At 54.3% G+C, this 23,737-nt stretch overlaps 1 protein-coding gene across 1 annotated transcript; it reads left to right on the forward strand.

The window, feature by feature from the left end:
• The first annotated feature begins 2,588 nt into the window (after positions 1 to 2,588).
• LOC138922048 (ral guanine nucleotide dissociation stimulator-like) lies at positions 2,589 to 12,601 on the forward strand. Its single transcript, XM_070258884.1, has 14 exons — positions 2,589 to 2,787; positions 3,226 to 3,342; positions 4,207 to 4,397; positions 5,850 to 5,962; positions 6,096 to 6,472; positions 7,255 to 7,470; positions 7,830 to 7,933; positions 8,411 to 8,477; positions 10,009 to 10,062; positions 10,481 to 10,555; positions 11,120 to 11,152; positions 11,518 to 11,639; positions 11,846 to 11,949; positions 12,275 to 12,601. The coding sequence occupies exons 1-14, from the start codon at positions 2,653 to 2,655 to the stop codon at positions 12,430 to 12,432; spliced, it is 1,866 nt and encodes a 621-aa protein (XP_070114985.1). The 5' UTR covers positions 2,589 to 2,652; the 3' UTR covers positions 12,433 to 12,601.
• Positions 12,602 to 23,737: the final 11,136 nt, after the last annotated feature.

Below are 23,737 nucleotides of genomic sequence, written 5' to 3' on the forward strand. Positions count from 1 at the left end.
TCAGGACCACTCCAGAGCCTCACCAGGGTCCAAGATCTCAGACCCTGGACACCTACCTGGCCCATATGCTGACTTGAGGGCCCCAGAACCTGCATCTTGACCCCCCGCTGCATTTTTAAGTGCCTTTTGATTGTGGCAAAGTATGCATAACCTAGACTTGGCCATTTGAACCATTTTTCCGTGGACAATTCAGTGGCATCAAATGCATTCACAATACTGCGCAACCATCACCGTGTTCATTTCCAAGACTTCTTTTCATCATCTCAAACAGAAACTCTGTCCCCATTAAACACTGCCTCCCCATGACCCTCAGCTCCAGCCCCTGTGAACTTCTATTCTTCCTTCCATCTCGATGAATTTGCCTGTGCTCGGCACGTCATGTAAGGGGAACCGTATCATAGGTGTCTTTCTGGGTTGCGTTTATTTCACTGAGCGTAAGGTTTGCAAGGTTCATCCACGTTGTACCATGTGTCAGAAGTTCATTTCTTTTTAGGGCTGAATCTTCTTCCTGGGAACTATTGCACAGAAACACCCAAATTACTTCTACCAATTTCCCCCGGCCCTGAAAATTAACACAGAGAACCTTTCAACACATTTCTTCTCCAGACTGGGGGGGCTCTGAGGAAAGGCCATTGTTACTGGAATAAGCAAGGGCAGGCTGGGAGTGGGGTCTCAGGGAAAGACGCCCTCAGGAGGTACCAGGGAATCCCCAAATGGATGGGAGGGTCTCAGCAGTAACTGAATTCAGGATGTGGTGGAGTCTCAGACCGGGTGCTAGTTCTCTGGCCGTGGGGTGAGGGGCTGGTGCTGCATGACAGGGAGAGAGGACGGCTCACCGTGTTCCTGGGACACCAGCCCCACGGGAGAGAGGGAAGGCTAGTGCGCCTTCCCGACGGACTGGTGGTGGGAAAAACTCAGCCTGGAGGAGACAGCCGTGTGCCCGGGGTAACCAGAAGGAATTACGTCTCCTTCAGCCAAAGCAGACAGCCCCTCGTCCTGGGCTCACTTTATCCAAATGGGAGCAAGAAGGAGGAAACAATTGAAGACGCTTCCAGATGTGAGATGTGTGGTGGCAGAGACTGTGCCTGGGAGATTCTGAAAGGCCTCACTGAAGTGACCTAGGCTGTGACCAGAAGGACAAGACTGAGCCACGCCTGCGTAGGTCCGGGAACAGGGAGTCGGGGGAAAGGCGCTGTTGGTGCTGAGACTCTGGGGCAGAAGTGAGCGTGAGCAGAGGAGGTCAGAAAGCTGCCCAGGCGGCTGGAGGGAGCCTGAGAAGCAACAGGAGCTGCGGCAGGGGCGGCGGTTAATGGGGCCAGACCGGGGAACCCGGTAGTCTGCGTTCATTTGGGTTTCTCTCTCACAACACTGCTCCCAAAAGTTGCACCTCTGAAGTACGAATATTGAACTTCTCCCGGTTTCCGTGGTCTAGGCATTGGGCACGGCTTAGCTGGGAGCCTCTGCCTCCAGGTCTCCGTGAAGCAGGACCTTCAGTCTCAACTGAGGCTAGACTAGGGGAGGATTTGCTCCCAAGTCACTCACACGGGTGGTGTCAGGAGTCATTGGGACTGAGAGTCTGAGTCTCCATGTGACTGTTGGCTGGGCGCTCCCTCAGATCTCGCCTCCCTTGGCCTCTACATAGGGCAACTGAAATCATCGCCACTTGCTATCTCATTTCCAGAAATGTGTCAGAGAGAGAGCGCAAGAGATGGAAACAGAGGGGGAGATAAAGGGAGGGAACTCAGGAAAGCAAGCAAGAGGGAAGTGACAGAGTTTTTGTAATTAAAACTTGGATGTGACATTCCATCAGCTGGGCTGTATTCTATTGCTCAGAAACCAGTTACTCAGGATGTAGTGGTTCCACAAGGATGTGCACAGCAGGAGGGAGGGAGCGCTGGGAGCCTTGGTGGAGGCTGCCCACCACATAGGCCGACAATGAGGCGCTTGGGTCTGGTTCTACGGCCAACAGGAGACTGGGAAAGGTTGAATGCTAGTGAATGACAATATCTGAATTTCCTCGAACTTCCAACCCTTGAAGGTGCAGACCTGACAAGGAGCCCCCAAGGGGCAGTGACTTTTCCCAAATCACACGGCTGGAATCCAGGCCTGTTTGGAGAGGTATTCCCGACTGCATCCACCCCTTCTTGTAATTCTTCCACCTCTAAGTTCGGGGACCAGACCCAGGCGGCACCACCTCCCAGATATGGGAGGCGTTATCACATGTCCACCCGAAGACGTCCCTGGGAATGTGTTTCTAGCGCCATCCCATCGTGCAGGTTGGGAGACTGGGGAGGCCCTGAGAGGCACAGTGGCTTTTCCAGGACACAGAACTGCTAGGAAAAAGGAGATCCGAACTGGGCGCTCTCTCTTCAAAGCTGGGGCGCTGGTTCCGATCCCAAGGAGCTGTGGGGAGGGCTGTGATGGAACTTTCTGTACAGCTCGGGAGATGACACGGGCAAGGAGGGTGAGCGGTCAACAGCCCCGAGGGGGCTTTGGGTGGGTCTGATGGAGGGAAGGGCCCCCCATCCTGGAACCTTGGAGACATGACCTCACTTCCTTGGCGACCGACCCCAACAGAGCTTAGAACTCTGGTCACCAGGCAGCCATTTTGTACACATAGCCCATTTGACCAGAGACACTCGACACAGGAGGATGTGTTCGTGTATCCCCTCTTTGCGAGGCTCTGGCGCACAGAGAGCCAACAATGACAGTCTTCTCCAGCGCTGTCGACATTGGCTGAGACCGCACCTCCAAGACCTCAGGCCATTCGGAAGAAGGAACCCTCAGGTAACACAAGGCAGCCCAGGGCGGGCCACTCCGGGTCAGGCCACAAGTGTGATCCCACCCTCCCATGCGGGCAGCCCCACACCCCTTGACCCTTATTGTGTGTGTGTGTTGGCGGGCATGGAGTGACGGAAGGCAGGGATGAGCGTGGAGCTACCCTGGACGGGAGCAGACGGTTAGGGCTTGGAAGCCTGGCGGTATGTCGTGTTCATATCCCAGGTGGTGGCTGGCAGGATGGAAGGTGAGTGCTGGGAGCCAAGCTGCCCTACCCGTAGGTGAATCCCAAGCCCGTGAGGTGTCATCTCATTCGCTCCCTGTCTGGAGGTCTATGCGGATGCCCCTCTGTCTGTGCTCGGTGTGCGGGAGAGTTTTCCCCCTGTGGGCAAGTGCAGGCAGGCCCCTGCTACCTGCCGCCGCGGCCACCGGACGCTGTCTTTGCAGAGCTCCACCCAGGAGATGGTCCAGGAGCTGGCGCATGGGTCCTACGGCTCCATCTCCCTGGACAGGGGGCAAGTGCAGCAGACCACCGACCTTGCCCGGGGCTGGACTGAGGGGAGAGTGAGTGACACCCGGGGCCCTGAGATCACCGGGGTGTGTCCACAATCCAGAGTCAAATCTGGAGCCCTCCCCTGGACCCGCCCAGGGCTTTCCCACTGGAGTGTCCCAAGGGCCCAGTCCCAAAGGAATCTGGACTTCCACGCCTCCTCACCAGCTACCTAGGAGGGTGGGAAGTCGCTCTTTCCTAACCCCAGGCGGAGTAGACAAAACACTGATGTTTGCGCTTCACACTCGGCCAGGGGCATCTTTGAAATCTGCCATTTTCTGAATCTGAAACCTCTGTAACGAGGGTCTCAAACCTCCCTTTCGTGTAAAAGAAAGAAAAACCAGCGTCCTTTCTTGTAGTCAGCCAGATCCTCACAGCGTCTGTCTGCCCGTGCACTGTCTCCCGACTGGGGAGGGCTGAGGTTCCCACCAGACATTTCCCTTCATGTCAGGAGCACATGAAGCCTCAGGTGGGGGAGCGGGGGAGTCCTGCAGCCCTGGCTTAGGGCGGTTCTCAGTTCCGACCCACAGGACCCTGAGCAGCCACTTGGCAGCCCGAAGCTTCCGTCCTCTCATCTCTAGAATGGGGATGTTTGTGTTGGATTCGCTGGTCAGTGCTCTTAATGCACGCTTTGGTGCGGGGCGGTCTGTCCTTGCCAAGCCAGCCAAGTGTCCTGAGGAACTCATCGTATAATCCTCCCCCCGCCCAAACTCAAATTGGACTTTTCAAGCCTGGAAACCGGTTGGCTGTGGGCAATCCTGTCCCTCCTCTGCACACATCCCTGAGGGGCTCACAGTTCCTGGGGGACCTCCAGACCTTGACTTCCTGGAGGTTCACGCTGGTGCTGGTGACTCTGTGTCCTTCCTCATCTCACCCAGCGCGGAGAGTCACTCGGGCAGCGGAATGAGGCCTGCAGGATGCGGGCCCTCCAGGCAGGCCTGCTGGAGAGGCTGCCGCCGTCCATAGGACCAGCCTTGGCGCCTCGAAACATGGCCAACGTCACCACCATCGTGTTTGACTGCGCGGCTGTCCTCACCTCCCACGGGGTCCTGGACCACCTACTTGCTACGTGAGTGCCCAGCCCCTCCTCAGCACAGTGGTGACTCTGCCCACTGCCAGCTGTGTGTCTTGGAAACGGCCCTCCATCTCTCTGAGCTTCGATTGCTCCTCTGCAAAGTGGAGTGGGAGAGGATAAACTTCATCGGGTTCTGGTGGGCACGAATGGGATGAGCCACGGCAGGTGCTTCCCTGGGGCCTGGCTCTACAGAAGGGGCTGAGAGACGTGCCGTGGTTGTTCCTGGTTATTCTTTCCCTCTCCCCGATGAAGAGCAGTCTGCTCCCCCATCGCTGGGATGGGGCCTTTCTGAGTTTGCAAAGGCACACGGAAAGCACTCTGGCAGGGAGTGTGGGATTCCATCCAGCTGGTCGTGGGGCGGGTCCTTGGAGTAGCCAAGGAGGGGTCTCCGGGGCCGCAGAGGGGCCCCAGGCCCACTCAGCTACCGGGGATGCTTCTGGTTGGAGTTCATTCGAGAACACTGTATATTAAGCACCTGTGACATGCGGGAGCTTTAGAGACACTTGGCACAACGCAGTGAATGAAGCAGACACAGCCCCTGGACCCCCGCAGCAGCCTGAGACTCAGATAGTCACACACCATATCATCCACAGATCCTGTCCCCCGCCTGTCCCAGGGGATGCCCTCCTATGCTCCTTTACGACTGGAGGCCTCTTCCCACGTTCTCATGCGTGATGGACCCCAGCGCCAACTAAAGACCTGAGTGTTCTTTGAGTGCCAGACGAGGGCCTCCTGTCTCCACAGAACAGGGCTGGGGGAGAACAAGAGGACAGAGGACTGTGGCTGGGGCGGGCCCGGCACAACTCTGATCTCACTCATCTTTTGATTCCTCTGGGAGGGCTGAGGTCTGATGGCTTCTACTGCAAGGGGATAGGAGTGAAAGAGAGCTGTGGGTGGGGTCCCAGAGCCCCTGGGAACCAGAGGGGAGGCTGGCTTGAGCTGTTCCCTGGCGACCCATCCCCACCACAGTCCCGTCTCCCTCCGCTTCCCCTTCTCCATATCCACCCCTTCTGACCAGCACCAGCAGGCCCAGAAGAGAAGGGGTGTTAGCGAGCCGCTCACACATCGGCCTCAGTCCTCAGTCCACTTGCACAAGGGCGTGGAGGGCTGGGCTGGACTGTGTCCAGCCTCTTTGCGAGAAGAGTGGCAGTGGGAAGAAGAGACTCACACAAACCCCGTGTTCCACCTGCTGGATGAGCAGGCCTGCCACTGCCAGGATGGCCACACAGGAGTCAGCGCCGGGGTGGGACTCCCCCCTGGTGGAAAGGGGCAGGCACAGGGCCCAGACCCAAAGCAGGGTGCCTTGGGAGGACAGTGTGGAAGCGACGGCCAGGCCTCTGGCTCTGTGGCCCAACTGCTTCCGCCCAGTACCGCGTCTTCTATGGTGGGAACCTGGCTGGACCCAATGCAGGATTTCTGGGAGCCCACGCCCTTTCCCTCTTTCAGGATGCGGCTGGCCTCTCTGCGTGTCATCTGGCCTGGGTCGCACCTGGGAGGCCCTGCCTACCTTCCCCAGGTCCAGCTGCAACATCTGGGGCCCAGGAGGGCAGAGCTGGAAGGTGAGGGCACAGCAGTCTGGGAAGACTGTCTGCGGTGGGGTTCACGGGCTGGGGCTCCCTTCAAGACAGCGGAGTCTCTCCTGTCTTGTAAAGTCGGGTACGTAGGTGAAACTTTCTCTTTCTCCTGCTGCAGCGCCAGTTCCAGAGCTCCTGCCGGCTCTAGAGCCAGAGCAAGGGCCAGCTCCGGGGCCAGAGGCAGCTCCAGCTGTAGTTCCACCGTCCGCGCCGGAGCTGGAGGCGGCCTCACCACCAGCAGCCTCACCTCCAGCAGCCTCACCTCCAGCAGCCTCACCTCCATCGGCCTCTCCAGGGCCGGAGCGAGCGCCATCAGCTTCAGCCCCAGTGCCAGCTTCTGAGCTGGAGCAAGATGCGCCATTGACTTTTGGACGATCTCTGCCTCCAGCTGCCGAAGTCACCGCAGAAGCGAGCGCCGAGCTGAGAGAGGAGAGGCCTAAGCTGCTGGACTTCCCTCCGAAGCTGGTGGCCGAGCAGCTGACCCGGATGGATGCGGTGAGCAGCGGGGCTCTTGGGCTAGGTGGGGCCCGCCTTGGTGGGCCATCAGCTGCCCCAGACCTCCTGTTCCCTCAGCCGCAATCCAACGATGTGGGTGCAAGTCACAGCTCCCCCACTCACCCACCGGGTGACCTGGGCCACCTTCTGGCCCCCAAGTCCTTGCTGTCCCCACATGGACAGTAGAGAGCACACCAAGGGCGGGCACCTGCTGGGCAGAGTGGCTGTGCGGATGGATGAGGTCGAACAGAGAGGAAGCGGGGCAGAGAATAGCCCTCTGGTGGGGGAGGGAAGCTCACTGGAGTGCTGCCAAGTCCTGGGTCACTCACCCATCGGCCCAGGAGGCCTCAACAGCCTCCGTACTTATTAGACACCTAGTGCGTCCTTACCTACATGGAAGACAGGCAAACAAAGCCCATGGTTGTTGCTGCCTCGGGGGAACGTGCAGCTGAAAGGGGAGTGGGACCAGGGGGTGATGAGAACGGGTGGAAGATGCCCCTTGAGATGGGCAGGTGTGAGCCGTGTTCTGGTGCTTGGGGGAAGCAAGACTGGGCTGCGAGCCAATGGGACTTCTCTTCCCCGCCCCTATTGGGTCCTCGGTCATCCTGCGCTGGGCGGCCTCAGCGGACACAGACAAAACCCAGAGACTCCCAGAAGCTTCAGGCCACCTCCTCAGGTTCCTGAGCTGCAGCTGACCAGTGCCTCCTGCCTGGGGCTGCGGGGGCCTGCAGACTCTGAGCTCGGGTGTGGCAGGGTCAGGTGACAGTCCCCATCCTCCCCAGGAGCTGTTCAAGAAGGTGGAGCCCCGCCACTGCCTGGGTTTTGTGTGGTGCCAGCGGCCCAATGGGAGCAAGGAGTACCTGGCTCCCACGGTTCGGGCCACTATCAACCAGTTTCTTCACGTGTCCGGCTGCGTCATCACGACGTGCCTTGGGGACCTCAGCATGACGGCCCAGGACAGGGCCAGAGTCGTCGAGCTGTGGATTCAGGTGGCCAAGGTCAGTAGCGGCAGGGCCCAGGGAGCCCCTCCCTGGAGTCAGGGGGACTGCCCCTTCTCCTCTCGCAGCTTTCAGCCTTGAAGTCGGTGGTCTGGGCCTCGGCAAAGTCCTAGGCCCCTTGCTGCCAAGGGCCTGCTGACCTTGAGTGCTGGTCCCAGTGGTGGGAAGCTCCCTTCCCGCCCTGGGTTGAGCTAAAATCTTCCTGCCCGCGAGCGTTACTCATCAGCTCCCAGGTGTGCCCTCCCTCGCTTCCCTGGGCATCTGCCTCATCCAGGACAGCAGAAGCCCACGAGGGGACACAAGCCAGAGGAAGCAGGGCTCCAGCCCGCCGTCGCAGCTCATTCCCTTCCCTTCCTCAGGAGTGCCGAGTCCTTGGAAATTATGCGTCCCTGCGTGCCATCGTGTCTGCTCTGCAGAGCCCCTCCATCAGCCGTCTGCAAAAGACATGGGGACGAGTTGCCAGGTGGGTAGGCCGTGCTCCATCCAAGCACCACCAGGGCGGACGAGACATCCCCCGTGCGACTGCCATGGACCCCTCATTCAGCTAGGACCATCTGGGAGGCAGCGGACCCTAGGGATGGGGACTGGCCTCCTTGCTCGGGTCTCTGAGACTCTCTGAGACCCTAGGCAGTGGCTCCCCCCTTGTCACATCCTGGATTGAGCCACACTGGAGATTTCCAAGGGTGTACTTCGCAGCAACGGAGCCCTCATCGGCAACCAACGCTGTTAGAAACAATGTGCTCAGTCGGAGTGGGAATGGAGGCCCCAGGTGACCGCAGGAGAGCCTCCACCCGAGTCCCACGGTGACCTCAGAGCTCCGAAGAACCCGGGGAAAACCCTCGTCCAGGCCCCAGGCCCTTTGAACCTTCCGGGTTCTCAGCCAAAGGCATGTCGCCTTCAACCGCCCCGGGTTTTCTTTCCTCCTTTCCTCTCCCCTCAGGAAGAGCTCTCGAAAGTTGAAGAGGTTCGTCAAAGACCAGTGGGTGAGCAGGAGGCAGCTGGTGAAGGTAAGACGGAGGCTGCACATCTGGAAGGAGGGGGAGCGAGAGGGGAGGGGACCCGGCAGGATGAGCTTTGGTTCTCCTGTCACGTGAAGTTGGTCAGGAAAAGATGGACAGGAAGAGGGATGTGCTAGCTCCATGGGCAGGTGGGGGCAGTTTGGGACAGGAGGCCAGGGGCATGGGATAGAATGGTGCGGGCTGGACTGTTCCAGGAGGCTGAGGACCTGGCAGAAGGTGCCGGTGTCTGGCTTCCATGCTGCTCCATCAGCTGCCCTGCATCTTCCTCCTGGCCACTGGCTGGAGCGAGTGGGCGGGCTTCCTTTCTTCCGAAGTCAGCCCAGTCTGTGCTCAGGAAGCCAGGGCCCCACTGCTCCTTCTGTCTTCACTGTGCCTCGCAAGAAGGGCACCCTGCCTGCCTGAGGGATGGGCACTGCCGGATCCCACGGGCCGGGGGCACTCAGGGGCTTCCCAGCCTTGGGACGGACACTGGACCTGGGACAGATCTGTGTCCCCTCGGTGACTCCCCACTCTGGCCCCTAAAGTGGGCGCTGCAGACAGTCCCAGTGGGATGCTCACCCAGGTCCTTGTTGGCGATGACATGTGCCCCGGAGGGCAAGGGCAAGTGCCCAGGGAACTGATGGCTTCTTCAGGGATCCTTCCCGCCCAGACGTCAGAAGTTTCCTCGTAAAACAGAAAGGAAATGCCACCCCGCAGTGCCCTGGTCGCCCCCTCCCCTGCTAGTCAGACGTGGCATTCGGGGTCCCCATCCTGAGCGGATGAAGAAAGAATTCTGTGCAGGGGAACTCCCTGAGGGGATCCTAGGGAGCTGAGGGCTTTAGCAAGGCCTTGGCCTCGGCCTGGGATCAGAGACTCCTGGGCGTTGGGGCTGGCAGAAGCCACTTGACCAGGCCTCCTGAGACACCTCATCTCCCTCCATCCGTGGCTCGGCCCAGCTGGGGGCCCGAACACAGCCTGAGAGTCCCGAGGACAGCACTGTGGTCAGCGGCTGGGCAGAGGGTGGTGTGAAGGCAGAGGAGACAGGGGCCTGTGGCTGGGAGGGGGAGCAGCCTCTCCTCTGGGGCCCCCTGAGCAAGTCCCTGCCCCTGTGTGGGCCTTGGTCTCCTCATCTGGGAGCCAGAGGGAGATGAGCCGTGGTGCAGGCCTCACAGTGGGTGCCGAGGCTCAAGGGTGGGGAGGAATGTGGGGAGCTTGGACCTGGCTCCAGAGGCAGGCTTGAGCGGAGAGCAGTGATGACGGTCAGATGACGCTTGGGCCTCAGGAGACTGTGGGAGGCAGACAGAGTTCGTCAAACCTTCCAGACGAGGTAACAGGTTCAGGGAGGCCTGGGCGGGCCCAAGGTCACACAGGAGTGAGTGTTGGAGCTGGGATGGCTCTGGAATCAGAGCACCCTGGAGGCGGGAGCCGCAGGGGCACCAGGTGACTGGGGCCACATGTCCAGGGTCCCCGATCTGGGAGGGGTCTGGGAGGACACTTGGAGGGGAGCGTCGGCTCACTGGCCCTGTCAACACCCTGGCAGGAGGCGACCTCTATGTTGACCAGCCTGGAGACGGGCCCCACAGGTGCCCAGAAGGTAAGGGTGCCTGTGGAGGAGGGGCCCAGGAGTCGCAGGAGAGGGGACTCCCCTTCCTAGCCGGAGGTCTCTACCAGCAGAGAGGGAGCCTTTCTCCTCCAGCCCTGCTCCTGGTGCCACAGACCTGAAATGCCTGCGTTGGAAGTGACCAGGAGGAGGCCTGGAACGGATGGGCGCACAACGGATTTGGGACAGGGAGGGGCGGGGACCACGTACCCTGGGTTTTGCCAGAGCCGGCTGCTGGGAGGTGCCTGGAGGAGTTTGGGGTTCCTGGAGGAGAGAAGAGGAGGAAATTGGGGGGAGGCCGCCTAGGTGGGTAGCTTGGGCTGGGCAGGAGGCTGGGGTGAGGAGTGGAGGAGAGGTCTTTGACGGCTCCTGAGAGCGGGATCTCATCACCGTCTCCACCCCGCTGGCACAGGGGCTCATCCCCTTCCTTGGCACATTCCTCAATTACCTACTGCTGCTGGACACCAACATGGAGGATTACCTGGAGGTGAGTGAGCCTGGAGGTGGAGCTGGGGATCAGGATTCGGAGATTTGCGAGGAGAGACTTGCACTGAGGCCTGAGCTCACAACCCTTGGCAGAGTCCTCTCGTGAGGGCCTCACAGCCACCCCGGGAGCTGGGTGTCATGGCCATCTTAGTGATGAGTGAATATAGGATCCAGGTGAGCCGCCAGTCCAGGCTGCCTGACTGCGGAGCTGCTGGAGGGTGTGTCTGAGCTGGACTCAGCCTCTCCCTCAGGCCCCGCCGCTGCAGGGAGTGAAGCCAGGCCCCTCCAAGGCAGGAAGCACACGAGTGGCTGAGCATCCCTTCCTGCCTGAGGCCTCAGTCTGTGTGTCTGTCAGAGAGGGCTGTCTTAGAATGTCCCTGAGCCATAGCCCCGTGGCCTCCTTGCTCTGGAGCTCAGAGTCTTGCCCGGGACCCATTCCCGTTTCTGGTAGCGCCTGCTCCCTGGTCGACCCTGCTGGTAGTGCAACCTGAGAAAGGGTGGAGACGGGGGCTAGCTGTGGGCTAAGGGGGCTGTTGCTCATGGACTTTGGCTCTCTGCCTTCCAGGGAAATGAGATCAATTTTGAGAAAAGGAGTGAGGTGAGCAGCTGTGGCCTCCCCGTGCGGAGGGTGGGGCTGTGGCAATCAGAGACTCCTCCGGGGAAGACCTTCTCTGGCCCGATGCCTTGGGCCTTGCTTTCCTTGGGAGAGTTCGGCACCCAGAGCTGGGAAAGCCGTCCCATTGGTGCGTGGGGGAAGGGGCTGGCACCAAGGACACCTTCCTGCAGGAGGAGCTATTTCAAGCCAACTGTGAGAACGAGCAAGTCCTGCACGGAATTGGAGGGAAGGAGGGTTCCCATGTGGGCCAAGACCCCAGACCAGCTCCTTGACCCTCTTCTCACCTGTCTGAGTCCCCAGCACGGTCCCCCACCCAGGCCCCGTCTGCATCATGTCCTTTCTCCCAGGAATTCAAAGTCACCGAGCAGATCTTCCTGCTCCAGGAGGCAGTCCATCTTTACCACATTGAGGCTGAGGAGCGATTTGGGGCCTGGTTCGAGGCCATGGAGCCCCTCAGCGAGGATGAGAGGTGAGGCGGGGCAGGAGTTGGTGAGGGCAAGGCGGACTCTCTCTGATGGCCAGCTCCAGGGAGCCCGTGCCCGTGGCTTCCGGGTCAGTCCCGGGGCTTGTCGCATGGTCACCCGTGGGGCCCTGGGACTCCAACTGCTGGCCGTCTCTGGGAGGGTCACCTGAGGTGTGGCTCCCGGTAGCTGAAAAGTCCCCTCTGTCCTTTAGCTACAGCCTGTCCTGCCACCTGGAGCCCCCACAGGAGAGGGCCGGCAAGATGCGCCGGTTTTTCCTGCCCAAGAAGAACCGCGCGTCTCTCAGCTCAGGGCTCGGTGAGTGTCCAGACAGGCAGGGACTGAAGCCAGGGGCTCCGGAAAGCTTCGGGCTAAGCACGGGCCTAGGGAGATGGACAGCCGGCACGGGGATCCCAGCTCCACTGCTGACCAGGCCTGTGAGGGACAATTCCCTTGACCTTTGTGGGACTCAGCTTCCTCTTCTGTGAAATGGGGGAAGCGAAATGCCAGCTCCCATGTCAGGGACAATGGGGTAGTGTTGACTGAACACTCAGGACAAGGTTTGGAGCAGAATGCAGTGGGGCTGAGGTGTTGGGCTGGGATACTGGTGCGACCCCCCCAATCATCAGTGTCTTCTCTTCAGTCACCAGACCCCTGACGCAGAACCCAGCAACAGTGGCAGATCCCGGTCCTTCCAACAGCTCGAGTGCAGCCTGCTCTTCAGCGGCGGGGACGCGGCTGGGAAACACGCGGGGCCCCAGGCCGGCTCCTCCCATGCTGATGGCGAGAAGAACATTCTAAGCCTTTTCCTGGGAGCCCTGGAGCCCAAGAGGGAGGGGACGACCCCACCCCACAGGCCTGGCAGCTCCACCCCAGCGCCTGTTTACCACTTGGGAAGGGGCCGTATTTCTTTCGTGTTAGTAGTTAGTGCCAGTTTTGAATTTGATGTTAAAATCCTGTTTCTGTTCCAGCCTGCGAGTCACGGTCTGGTTCTTTCCCCTCCTGTGCTCGTGTCAAGGAGACACAGACTCTCGCGTTCCTCCTGGAATGAAGAAATCTTGCAGGGTCTCGGCTTATTGTATGTGAGAGAAGGGAGAAGGGCCAGGCCCCTCCCTGGATACTGAGGGACACCTCCGCGCCCCCCCTTACTCAGAGGACGGCTTCATTTCAGTGTGGTTCACGTGGGCCAGGAGCAGAGACAGCACCCAGAGCTCCTGGCATTTAGAGGGTGGAGGTACTTTCACAGGCAGAGCAACAACCACTGGAATGCGGGTGTCTTTAAAATGGCACGGGCCAGCACCACGACCTGCCCCAGGACAGTGGCTGCTTTTCCACCCCTTTGGAGGAGAGGCCACGTTTTCGGCTTCTCTTGTGGAGGTTCCTCTTCACCAGATGTTAGGAACTTGTCGTTTTCTAATGAGGCTCTGGACAGCAGCAGCTCTAAGTGCAGAGAACGATGTAAAAGCTCAAAACGTGCATGTGGAGGGTCAAGGCCGGAGAAGGTCATGTGCAGATGGACTAAGGGCAGGCAGGACCCTCCCTCCCCCGGCCCCTCTGGGGGCTCCATGTTCACCCTTCACCTGGATTGGAATCCTCTGGGATCCTGGTCCACGGCTCTGAATTCCTTTCCCTGCAAGTTTGGTATCCAGGGGGACAGATCTGTGATGCAGCTTTGAAGGCTACATCTGGGCATCCTTCCCGACGCATCACTGCTCCTTGTCCACCAGGATTTCCTGCCTCCGTGCACTTCCTTCTGCAATTCTTGGAAGGGCAGAAATTCCCTCGAATGCCTCGGCCTCTCTGTCCCGTACCTCGTGGCCACTCCTCCCTGGCAGGGTCTGACGGATCACGGGTGGAGTCTGCTTTGCAAACATTAGATACCCTAATCCTGGCCAAAGAATGACCTATACTCTCCCTCGCTGCCCAGGGTGACATCTGGGCCCCTGTGGTTCTGAGGTGTGTGGTCTCAGGCAATCACCTGTTCACACACTCAGGCATGTTGTTTCTGACTCATCCTAACGGGGCAGGAGGACCTGAGCCTATAAACCATGCAGCCCCTCGGAGGGCTGTGTTCTCTTGCCCAGCCTTATGCTCCGTTTATGGTGTGGGTGTGAACCTTTCCCGTTGGAAGCTTTCAGAGATGAGTCGTGAGAGGAGGGTGGTTGAGGGGTCCAGCAGGGAACGCAAGCAAACGGATGACGGGTAAACACAGCCTGACAAAATTAAAACACTTAAATGGTTCCAGTCTGGTGGTGAGCAGACACTGCTCCGAGCTCACTCCAAGAACCCACCCGGTGACCAGGAGCTAGAGGGTTACCACCTGGCATTTTGAACGCCCCCCCCCCCACCCCACCCCGGGAAAGACCCTGTAAGACTAGGACCACAGGAAGTGCTTGGCCCTTCTGAGTTCTCCCCTCCTTTCTGATGGCTGCAAGTGTCACCCAGACACACAGCAGCGTGAACCCTGCCAGGGAGGCCTCCTCAGTACGGCCAGCAGCTGAGGAGAAATGCTGGTTCCCAGCAGCCCAGGCCCTTCTTGGTATGGCACAGCCATCCAGGAAGGTGACTTTCTAAATGGAAGCCGGAGCCGGCTGTACCTTCCCGCCACAGAGAAAGAGAAGTGCCAAGTCCCAAGGCTAGTCCAGGCCCAGGAGGAAGACACCGTGTCCAAGGGGTTTCCCTCACAGGGCCGTGAGGCTCCTGAGAGCCGACCCTTTGGTTGCAGCGCTTTGTTTGTCATGAGCCTACCAGACGGCAGAGGACAATAACTCGCTGCCTCTTTGGGCTTCCAATGGCCAAAAATGAACTGATCGCCAGCAAAAAGAGGCCCACATGTGCAGCACCTGTATCTCATCAGTCTTTATGTTACTTTGATATAAATTTTAGAGAGAGAGCTATATATATATGTTCACTCACACACAAATATATCATGCACTCTAACTTATTCCAAACAGAATCAAGAAATAATACTCATACTCCTCAAATGCACGGTTTTGCAGCTGGTTCCCTCTCGGTAGCTGGTATTTATAAGCACCTTCTTCCAGGACCCATTTCATCTTCCCTTCGCCCTCCACAAACCCCGCGGCTGGTCATGGTGCTCTGCCTGGTTAGGGGACCATAACCTGCCTTCCTGAAGGGTCTGGGTCATGGCAGTCCTACCTGGATTGGATTCTGCTCATTCCCTGGGGACTTCAAGCCCAGGACGTGCTAGCCCACAAAACGCGGTCAGGAATCTCCTGAAGTCCACACGTGGGCTTCCTCCTCTCCAGGCTGAGGAGCAGAGGGAAGCCCGAGTCCCAGAGGAACACGAGGGCTCCAGACAGTGTCTGCTTTGCATGTCAAGATGGAGAAAACTCAGGGGAAACTCTGAGGGTGAAGCAAGGCAGTCCGTTGTCATCATTCTCTGCACTGAATCCACCCAGACGGTTCCAGCAGAGGCTCCACAACAAGCAGCCCCAAGCACCCAGGCGGGAGGCCGGCTGCGCTGTCCTGCCTGGGCTTGCCCAGTACATGCATGGTCTACATATTTTGCAAATGACCACAGCTGAAGATGCCCAAGGGCTAAGATTCACCCTGAGCTAACATCCATTGCCAATCTTCCTCGGTTTTTTTTTTTTTTCCCTTGAGGAAGACTAGCCTTGGGCTAAGATCTGTGCCCATCTTCCTCTATTTAACACGTGGGATGTCTGCCACAGCATGGCCCGATAAGCGGTGTGAATGTCCACAACCGTGACCCGAACGTGCCAATGCCGGGCCTCCAAAGTGGAGTGGGCCAGTTTAAGCCCTGCGCCACCCTAGGTTATTTTAACACATCACTCTCAGAAACTGATAAATCTGTCACGTGAAGGTGAGCAATTCTAAAGAGGATTTCCGTAATACTGCAAGCTCCATCCCTCCAATAGACAATCAAGTCCTAACAAGCAGCGGTTTATTGTCACGTTGCTGATGCCGGAAAAGGTCTCTGTTGACAGCACGATCCCTCAAAGGCCTTGTCCATTTCTGTGAATCCAATTTCCAGCACATAGAGATCTAAAGATTGAGGCAAATGTGGTCTTTCCTCCTTGCAACTCTGAATTAACATGCAATAAAGAGCAGAAAAATGGAGACCTGGAAGCAGACCTCTTATTTGAGAACAGAGATATACCAGCGCTTTTGAAATGATCTTTGGAGTCTACCGGAGTATTGCACAGAAGGAATGATCCATTCCGACTAGGTAGGTTTTACTGTGTCGCTGTGAGGGCGACAACGGAATCATCCCGCGAATCGGTAACTCTCTGTGACTTTCAAGCGCAGATAAATAATATACTTCGGAAAGGAAAATGCGAGAGCACCGTGAAACGGAAAGCCCTCCTTGCTCTACTCAGCTGAAATCCAGTCTCTCCTCCACAAGAAATCCCTGTCTATGCTTCCTACGTCCCACAGAGGAGTTTAATAAAAGAAAAGGATTGGTATGTCTTGAAGTTGCAAGAGCTCAAGCAAGAAAACGTGGGACCCTTCAAGGAGACGTCAGTGAAGTGCCGGGCTCCATCTCAGGGGCACCAGCGTCTCCTCTCTTTCCTGGTGCTGTCAGCACATCCTTCTTGGGCGCTCACTTTCTCTGCCTGGCTGCTGAGCCTGTCCACAATCGCTCTCTCCCGCCCTCTTCCCCGTCCCCTCCTGTTTGCTCAGATCTTCCACAGTCACCAGCAATTGTTGGCCGTGGAGCTATGGGATGCCCAGACCAGTTCCCAGAATCATCTCTGCCAAATCTGAGGAAGGGCAGGGGTGTGTATGGGACTGGACGGGGCACCCCATGCGAGCGCACCCCGCAGGAATTCACCTCTGCTGCAAGGTGCAATTTTGCAAGGCTACGGCAAGTTCCAAAGGGCTTGCCACTTCTCTCCTGCCAGCAGACCTGTTGGGGCTGGTGCCACGTGCTCTCCCAGTGACCCCTCACTGCTGGGTGGGATGGCATTCTAGTAACTGGCCTTCTGAATATGTAACTGCGCATCCTCAAAGAGATGGGAATTCTTAATCCGGGCTTTGGTTTGGGTTGATTCCCACGATCACGCAGCTTCCTCTGCGAAGACTTGACCATCATCACTTCTTTTCCTCTCGTCCTGTAAAAGTAATCATGAAACTGGACCCAAATGAGAAATGAAGCATGGCTTCTTAGGACAATTATCTCAGTTTCCCTGTACTTCCACCCTTCCTCTCTCCCTCTGGAGCTCTTCTGACCTGTGTCCCAGGACATCGTCAAGCAGATTTGGGTCAAGGACAGAAAGCTCAAGGTCAAAACTCAGGACTGCTCCAGATCAGTTTTCCTCCCCCGTCTCGTAACACCCCCTCCTTGTTTCAGTGTGATTTTATTCTCTTTTATTGCTCTTGCCATTCTCATCTGTGCAAGTCCTGGCACTCTCTCTGAGGACACGTGATCCCCCAGCTTACTATAGATCCCAATTCCCATCCTTTCTGTGTTTTCTGACTATTCCTTTGGTTAACCCATTGGCCAGTTGTTGCTCTTAGCCTCTTTAGGGTCTAAATCAATTGTGACATTATCAACTACCCCACTCTTAGCGACTCACTCCCAGGTCCTGACATTTACATAACCCAAACGATCATGTTCACAACTAAATAAGTTAGAGTCCAGCCCCATGGCTGAGTGGTTAAAGTTGCGTGTGTTCTGCTTCAGGGGCCTGAGGTTTGCGGGTTCAGATCCCAGGTGCAGACCTACTCCACTCATCGGCCACGCTGTGGAGGCATCCCACGGACAAAGGAGAGGAAGACTGGCACAGATGTTAGCTCAGGGTAATCTTCCTCCTAAATAAAGAAATAAACCCTTCAGAAAATGTATTCATCCACCACAAATTCCTGATTTCCAATATGTCTTCAAACATTCATACAGAAGATACCTGTTCCTTCAGATCGGAAGTGATGCCAGATCACCATGTCCTCACTTTAATTTCCTCGTGGACCTGTCAGTCCTACATTCCACGGACTGTGATCTCAATAATTTCCTTGAAATAATCAAGAATTCCTTACCACTCGTCTTATTTGTGTTGTAAAACTGGAAACCCGGGAGATCCTGATTATCTGCTTTGCCATTCTACTGCTAGTCTTATGATAACTGCTGAAGAAAAAGCACACAACACGATATTTTGTCATCACCATAAAGACAAAATCATCTGCATCAACTGGGAAGCATCCATAATGCCTGGACATTTTTTTTCTTTTTTCATCTCTCGGGTCAATAGCAAAAACACCAAGGCACTCAGTTAACAAATGGGCAAAGGAGTAGAATAGCCATTTTTCCAAAGAAGACACACAAATGGCCAACAGCCACATGAAAAGGTGCTCAGCATCACTAATCTTTAGGGAAATGCAAATCAAAACCACAAGGAGATATCACTTGACACCGGTTAGGGCGGCTATTATCAAAAAAAGTAGAGGTGACAAATGTTGGTGAGGTTGTGGAGGAAAAGGAAGCCTTGCAACTGTTGATGGGAACGTAAACTAATACTGTAATGATGGAAAATAGTCTGGAGGTTCCTCTAAAAATTAAACCTAGCGTATAATGCAGCAATCTCACGGTATTGTGTTTTGTACTTCGAATTTCTAACAGAGTATATATTCTGTTAAGTGTTCTTAAAGCAAAATAATGATAATAGTAAAGGGGGTGGGAGAAAACTTTGGTAGATGATGGATATGTTTATGGCCTCGATGGTGGTGATGGTCTCATGGGTGGACACTTATGTTCAAATTCATCAAGTTGCATACGGAAAAGTATGACATCATTACCGATTCTTCTGCACCTTAAAACACAACATGTCCTCATCCAGAAAATGAATATTGACTACGTCTGGGGACAGACGTTAGTTAGACTTATCGTGGTGATTATTTCACGATACATGCAAATCATTATATTGTACAAATGAAACTAATATAAAGTATATGTCAATTATACCTCAATTAACAAGCGCACACATCATACAAGACTATTTGAACACTGTAAACGAGTTCAGTGAATCCCTGAAACTATCCTATCCCCAAATGTCACAGGAAGCAAGGAGGATGAAGTAAGATGGAAAGTTGTTGTGCAAAGCTGCATGCAAATTAAAATCCTTTAAGTTGCGTTCAGCTGCTGTCACTGCAAACCAAGACAAGCATGGACAGTCCTTGGTGAGTCAGCTTCCGGTCAGCTCTTCCCCAAGGCCCGGCAGTCATGCGCCCCTCCCCTAGTGGGTCACTCTGCTCTGTCCTCCAAAGTGGCCAGCAGGAAACCCTGGTAAGATTCTGGAGGACAGCCGCTTTCTATCCTAGATACTCACGTTTTAACAGACACTCGAGATGAAATGTCAAGACTTAAAAGCATAAGTGTCTATTTGTGTAGTGTAGGGTATAAGGGAAACCATAGGAGGTCTTTTCAGCATCTCTCAACTCATAATGCAAACATAGCCCTGTCTTCAGAAGGACCGTCCTTGGTCTTTGGTGCAGAGTAGGGCATGTCGCAGGTGGCACGAAGGACAGGTTGTAGCAGCACTATCCTCACTCCAACAGAACTATCTCACTGGACATGACCCCGTGGGTCTCCAAAATAAGTTACTGAACATAAAGAAAAAAACCTTTCTTGAGAGGGGCAATTTTACCGATCAAGGGAAAACTTCTGAATTTTCGCATCTTATAACAAATAAATGATATGTCCTATTCTATCCTAATGAGGTAGCATGGGTACTTCCATAATAAATACTTTTCATTTTCAGTTCAAACATGCTCAGCTGCTTTCAAAAACCAAAAAACCAAAACAGAAACCCAGGCATGTAAAATTAAGTGTTTTAACTTGATAAAGTACTAACACAGCAGTGGCTTCTAAGGGAAGAGCTTTCAAACGAAATGATCATTTTTGGTAATGACCGTAGAAGATGGTGCTATCGCTGTGAAAGGATGGAACCAATCCAGAACGAGCCAGCTTTTGATTAAGGACAACGGAATTGAATCAGATGCCAGAAATACTCACTTGGAAATCAAAGTCCCATCATCATCCCTGGAAGCATTTCTGGAACTTTCCCTTTGGACACAAATTTTTGTCTTCCAAAGGAGCAGACATAATACAGAGCAAATAGCAGACAGAGGAAGATGAGTCCCAGTTTGCCAGGCACCAAAAGGGAATTAGTGGCCCTGAGTCACATCTCTAGGAGCCCCACTGGGTGAGGGCTTTCACCAGGACCACACATGTCCACTCAGCAAGGGGAGTCCTCAGGGATGTTCACCTTACTCCCCAGCCCATCGAAACTGAAACAAGACAACCCAGAGAGAGAGAGAGAGAGAGAGAGAGAGCACATGTTAAATTCAATGAGTTGGGGGGCCAGCCCCACGGCCACGTGGTGGAGTTCCCGTGCCCCGCTTCAGCAGCCCAGGGTTCGGATCCTGGACAGGGACATGGCACGGCTCATCAGGCCATGCTGAGAGGGCATCCCACATGGCACAACCAGAAGGTCCTACAACTAGGATACACAACTATGAACTGGGGAGGGGAGGTTGGGGAGAAGAAGAAGGGGAAGAAGAAGAAAAAGATTGGCAACAGATGTTGGTTCAGGCGCCAATCTGGAAAAGAAACAAAAAAAATCAAATGAATTGCTCACGTAGGGCACGCAAAGCGTCTAACTGTGAGGTGAAACAATGGAAAAACAAACTTACTGGCCTCCTGGCAGGAACCTTGTTCTTTAATGAGCACAGGCCTCGTGCTTCACTGTCTCATCCCCTGGGATGATGCTGTTTGGTGCGACAGAGGATGAACTTTCCCTGCAGAGGTCAACATGCATTTGTTTTTATAAAATCAGGATTCTGCTCTCTACTTTCATATCTCGGTTGTCAAATATCCACTGTGATTATAATCATTTTACTATTATTTGAGACAATTTCAAAGGTTACACAATATGCAATCAAAAGAATGTCCTAATTTGTTCCACAGTGGCCTGAAGGGAAAGTCACCAGACAACAGGCGGGGAGGGAAGGCTTACTTCAGCAGCAGTTTGAACAAAGGGATCTCGGAGGACCTGACGTTTTGAACTGAAACGGAGTATAGAGTAGGAATACGTGTGTGGATCCTGGGGCGGAGATGAAGGGTGACTGCTCAGTGTGCTGGCAGCAGCAGTGCTTGTTCTGTCAGGTGGTTCTGAGAGTTTGCGTTAAACATCACTCCCTGGATGTCAACTGTAGTCATCAGACGAGATCGGAGACCGAGAGGTGAAGGGGTGTCTAGTTGGCGAGGGGGAGTTAACAGCTTCCGTTGGAAATATGTTTGCTTAAGGTGCCTATAACATACACCTGGAGCATTATAGCTCAGAAATAAGATCTGGACGTGGTTTTTAGACATCGCCATCATAGAGATAACAGTGGAAGGCATTGAAGCAATAGAAGAAATGCACAAGAGTACTGAGACAACGTAGGGTCAATGGAGAGAATAGGGCTCACATTGAGTCCTGAGCTTTCGCAATAGTGCTGTGTGAGAAGGACCCTGTGAAGGACACCAGGGAGTGTGAGCTGGTTCACAGGCAGTCAGGAGCCTGAGATGTCGAGAAACGGAGGACAGGGAATCATTCCAAAAGAAAATCGTGGCCCGGTTCTGCGTTTGTTCCAAGTAATAGAAAGATGCAGAAACACTCTTTGGATTTAATTATGGGGAGATAGCTGTGATATTATCAAGATTGATTAATACACAGACCATTGTCTGAAGTGTGGGGGAGTGAGGAGCTGGTAATTCCATGAACACTGATCTTTCAGCTTCATTGTGAAGGGGAAGGAAGACGTGGGGCGAGAACTAGAGAGAAATGGGTTCAGGAGAGGCTGTTGTTTCAACAATGAAGAGATTGAATGAGTGAAAGGAATTCGATGGGGGAGGGGAGGGGAGATTGCTAGCAGAGAACATGACGTTTGGAATCAATAATAAAACTTCTCTAGAGAGGAGGAAGAAGGGAGACAATTAGGCTAAACCAAGGATCAAGATGAATTTTCAATGGAATCAGGAGAGGAGTCATTGATGGTTAAGAATGGTGGGATATTTGTAGACTTTGCGGCAGTGAGCTCAAGTATTTCTTGTAATGATCTAACTCATCAACATAGCAGGAGATGACCCCCTTGGTGGAAAGTGAGGGGAAAGGCAAGAAGTTTTTAGATTGGAAAGGCTCGGTGAAGGTCTGAACTGTTTCTGAAGCCCGGAAGGACGCACCAACTATCACGGCGCCGTAGGATGTAAAGGGAAGGAAAAGGAGGACATGTCGCTTCTCTCCTGTCAGGATGTGTGTCTGCTGGCACAGCCTGAGCCAGCAGCTGGGATGGCTGCTTTGTGTCCTGAGAAAACAGGGTCCGAGGTGGAAACCTACACCGAGGACCGGGCCGGGCAGTTCTACGGGAGATGTGCAGTGACATGTGGAGAGCCCGTGCTGCTCAAATCACAGCCTAATGTGCTAATGACATCTGAATCCCCCAATACACAAACACGCACTGTGGTAATGTCTGGTAACACCAGCTAAATTGACAGGAAAAATGTCACAGCTCAGTGTCATAAGATGGACACTGAGCATCCTGGCTGCTAGAGTATTTCGGGTCTTCGTTGTTGTCAATCTGGATGTTTCAGACATGCATCTCTCTTCTCACCACTGAGACTGTGCCTGTCGCCTCCTACTCAACCTCTGAGGCCCCACTGTGATGCCGTCGTCTTCCCTGACGCTTCCTCCTTGGCTGGTTCACCGTGTGCTCTCTGTGCTCCTGACGGTTTGCCCCTCTTTAGAGCTCTTTGCACGTGGACCCAGAGTTATTTCTTTACCCTGCATCTTTCTGGCTGGTTTGTGAGCAGGGTCTGTCTCTTATTCATCTTTGCAGCTCTGTTCTTCCACACAAGAATGCCAGCAGAAGTTGAGGGACATACCCTAAAGGGAAGACTTAGTGATTGTATTATTGGCGGTACTTTGATGTTTTGTTTTGATTTTGGTGAGGGTGCTAGAGGGTGGACTGCCAATCAGTGACAGTCCCAATCGCTCAGTGCTCAGCTTATTATTTTGACTTGAATTTTACTAATGAGTTTGTGTCATTTACTCAGTATACAACATGCTTGATTGGGCTAAATGAGGAGAATTCCATAACTCAGGACCTGCAGGGAGGCTGATGCATGCACAGCAATCTGCAGTACTGTCCCCAAAGTGGGATTACACAAGTCTGGGCAAAGTCCTCGGAGGACCAGGAGAGGGGGCCCAAGGAGGATGTGGTTGAAAACCAGAACAGTGATGACATCGCTTCACATTTTGCTCCCTTGACACCCTCAGACCTCAGGGCTTTGCTGTCTATGATCATTCTCAGAGTGCTGGGAAGCCCGTTATGTATCGCACTACTGCCGTCCCCACTACTGTAGATTTTGGTAGAGTGTTTACCTTGGCTTTGATTGCGTCTCTACAGAGCCAGCCACCTGGTGGTCTGCTCATGTCGGGTCACACTTGATATTTAGCCTTTTGTGGTCAGAGACAGCGCTGTCCTGTGTATTCATTCCTCTGGGGCCTAGAACACAGCAGGTGTCCAATCACTAGGTGGAAGGCATCCATCCTCATAGAGCCTTCAACTCTGTGCTTTGTAATTATCGACTTTAACAGAAAGATTTGAAAGTACAGTGCTTCGCAGTAATTTTCTGATATTGTCAAGAAAGACTGTCCCATCAAGAATATGAAGCGTATCTTTATGAAGTGTCTTTACTTGAATGGGGATTAAGTTGGCTGCCCTGGAGACATTTTCCTGTCATTTCTGTTCGTCTACTTGCTAGTTGCATTGTATCTTTGATAAGTACTTTCTCAAGATATTGAGCAGTGTTTGCTAAATCTTGACTTCTGTTTCTTTTATAGATAGTCACTGATGATTTTCTCCCATTCCTATCGGTCCAAAACTCTTTCATAAAGAACAGATTTGAGTATCTTCTTATTCACTGTGGAGGCTTTTGTGGTCATGATGTATATCTCATAGACTAGACCTCAGGGATATGATGCTTTTGATTAAAGATGAGTATTTATTATATTATTATGGTGTATGTAGGAGGAGAAAAATTGAGAAGGAGTGATGGTTTTCAGTTTCTCAGGTACGTGTATAT

This window comes from Equus caballus, unplaced genomic scaffold (assembly GCF_041296265.1).
Source record: "Equus caballus isolate H_3958 breed thoroughbred unplaced genomic scaffold, TB-T2T haplotype2-0000448, whole genome shotgun sequence".
NCBI lineage: Eukaryota > Metazoa > Chordata > Mammalia > Perissodactyla > Equidae > Equus > Equus caballus.

Coding starts and splice junctions, on each gene's coding strand:
- LOC138922048 (XM_070258884.1), top strand. CDS start 2,653: ATGTGTTCGTGTATCCCCTCTTTGCGAGGCTCTGGCGCACAGAGAGCC. Junction 8,478..10,008: donor GCAGGAGGCAGCTGGTGAAG/GTAAGACGGAGG, acceptor ACACCCTGGCAG/GAGGCGACCTCTATGTTGAC. Junction 10,063..10,480: donor GCCCCACAGGTGCCCAGAAG/GTAAGGGTGCCT, acceptor CCGCTGGCACAG/GGGCTCATCCCCTTCCTTGG.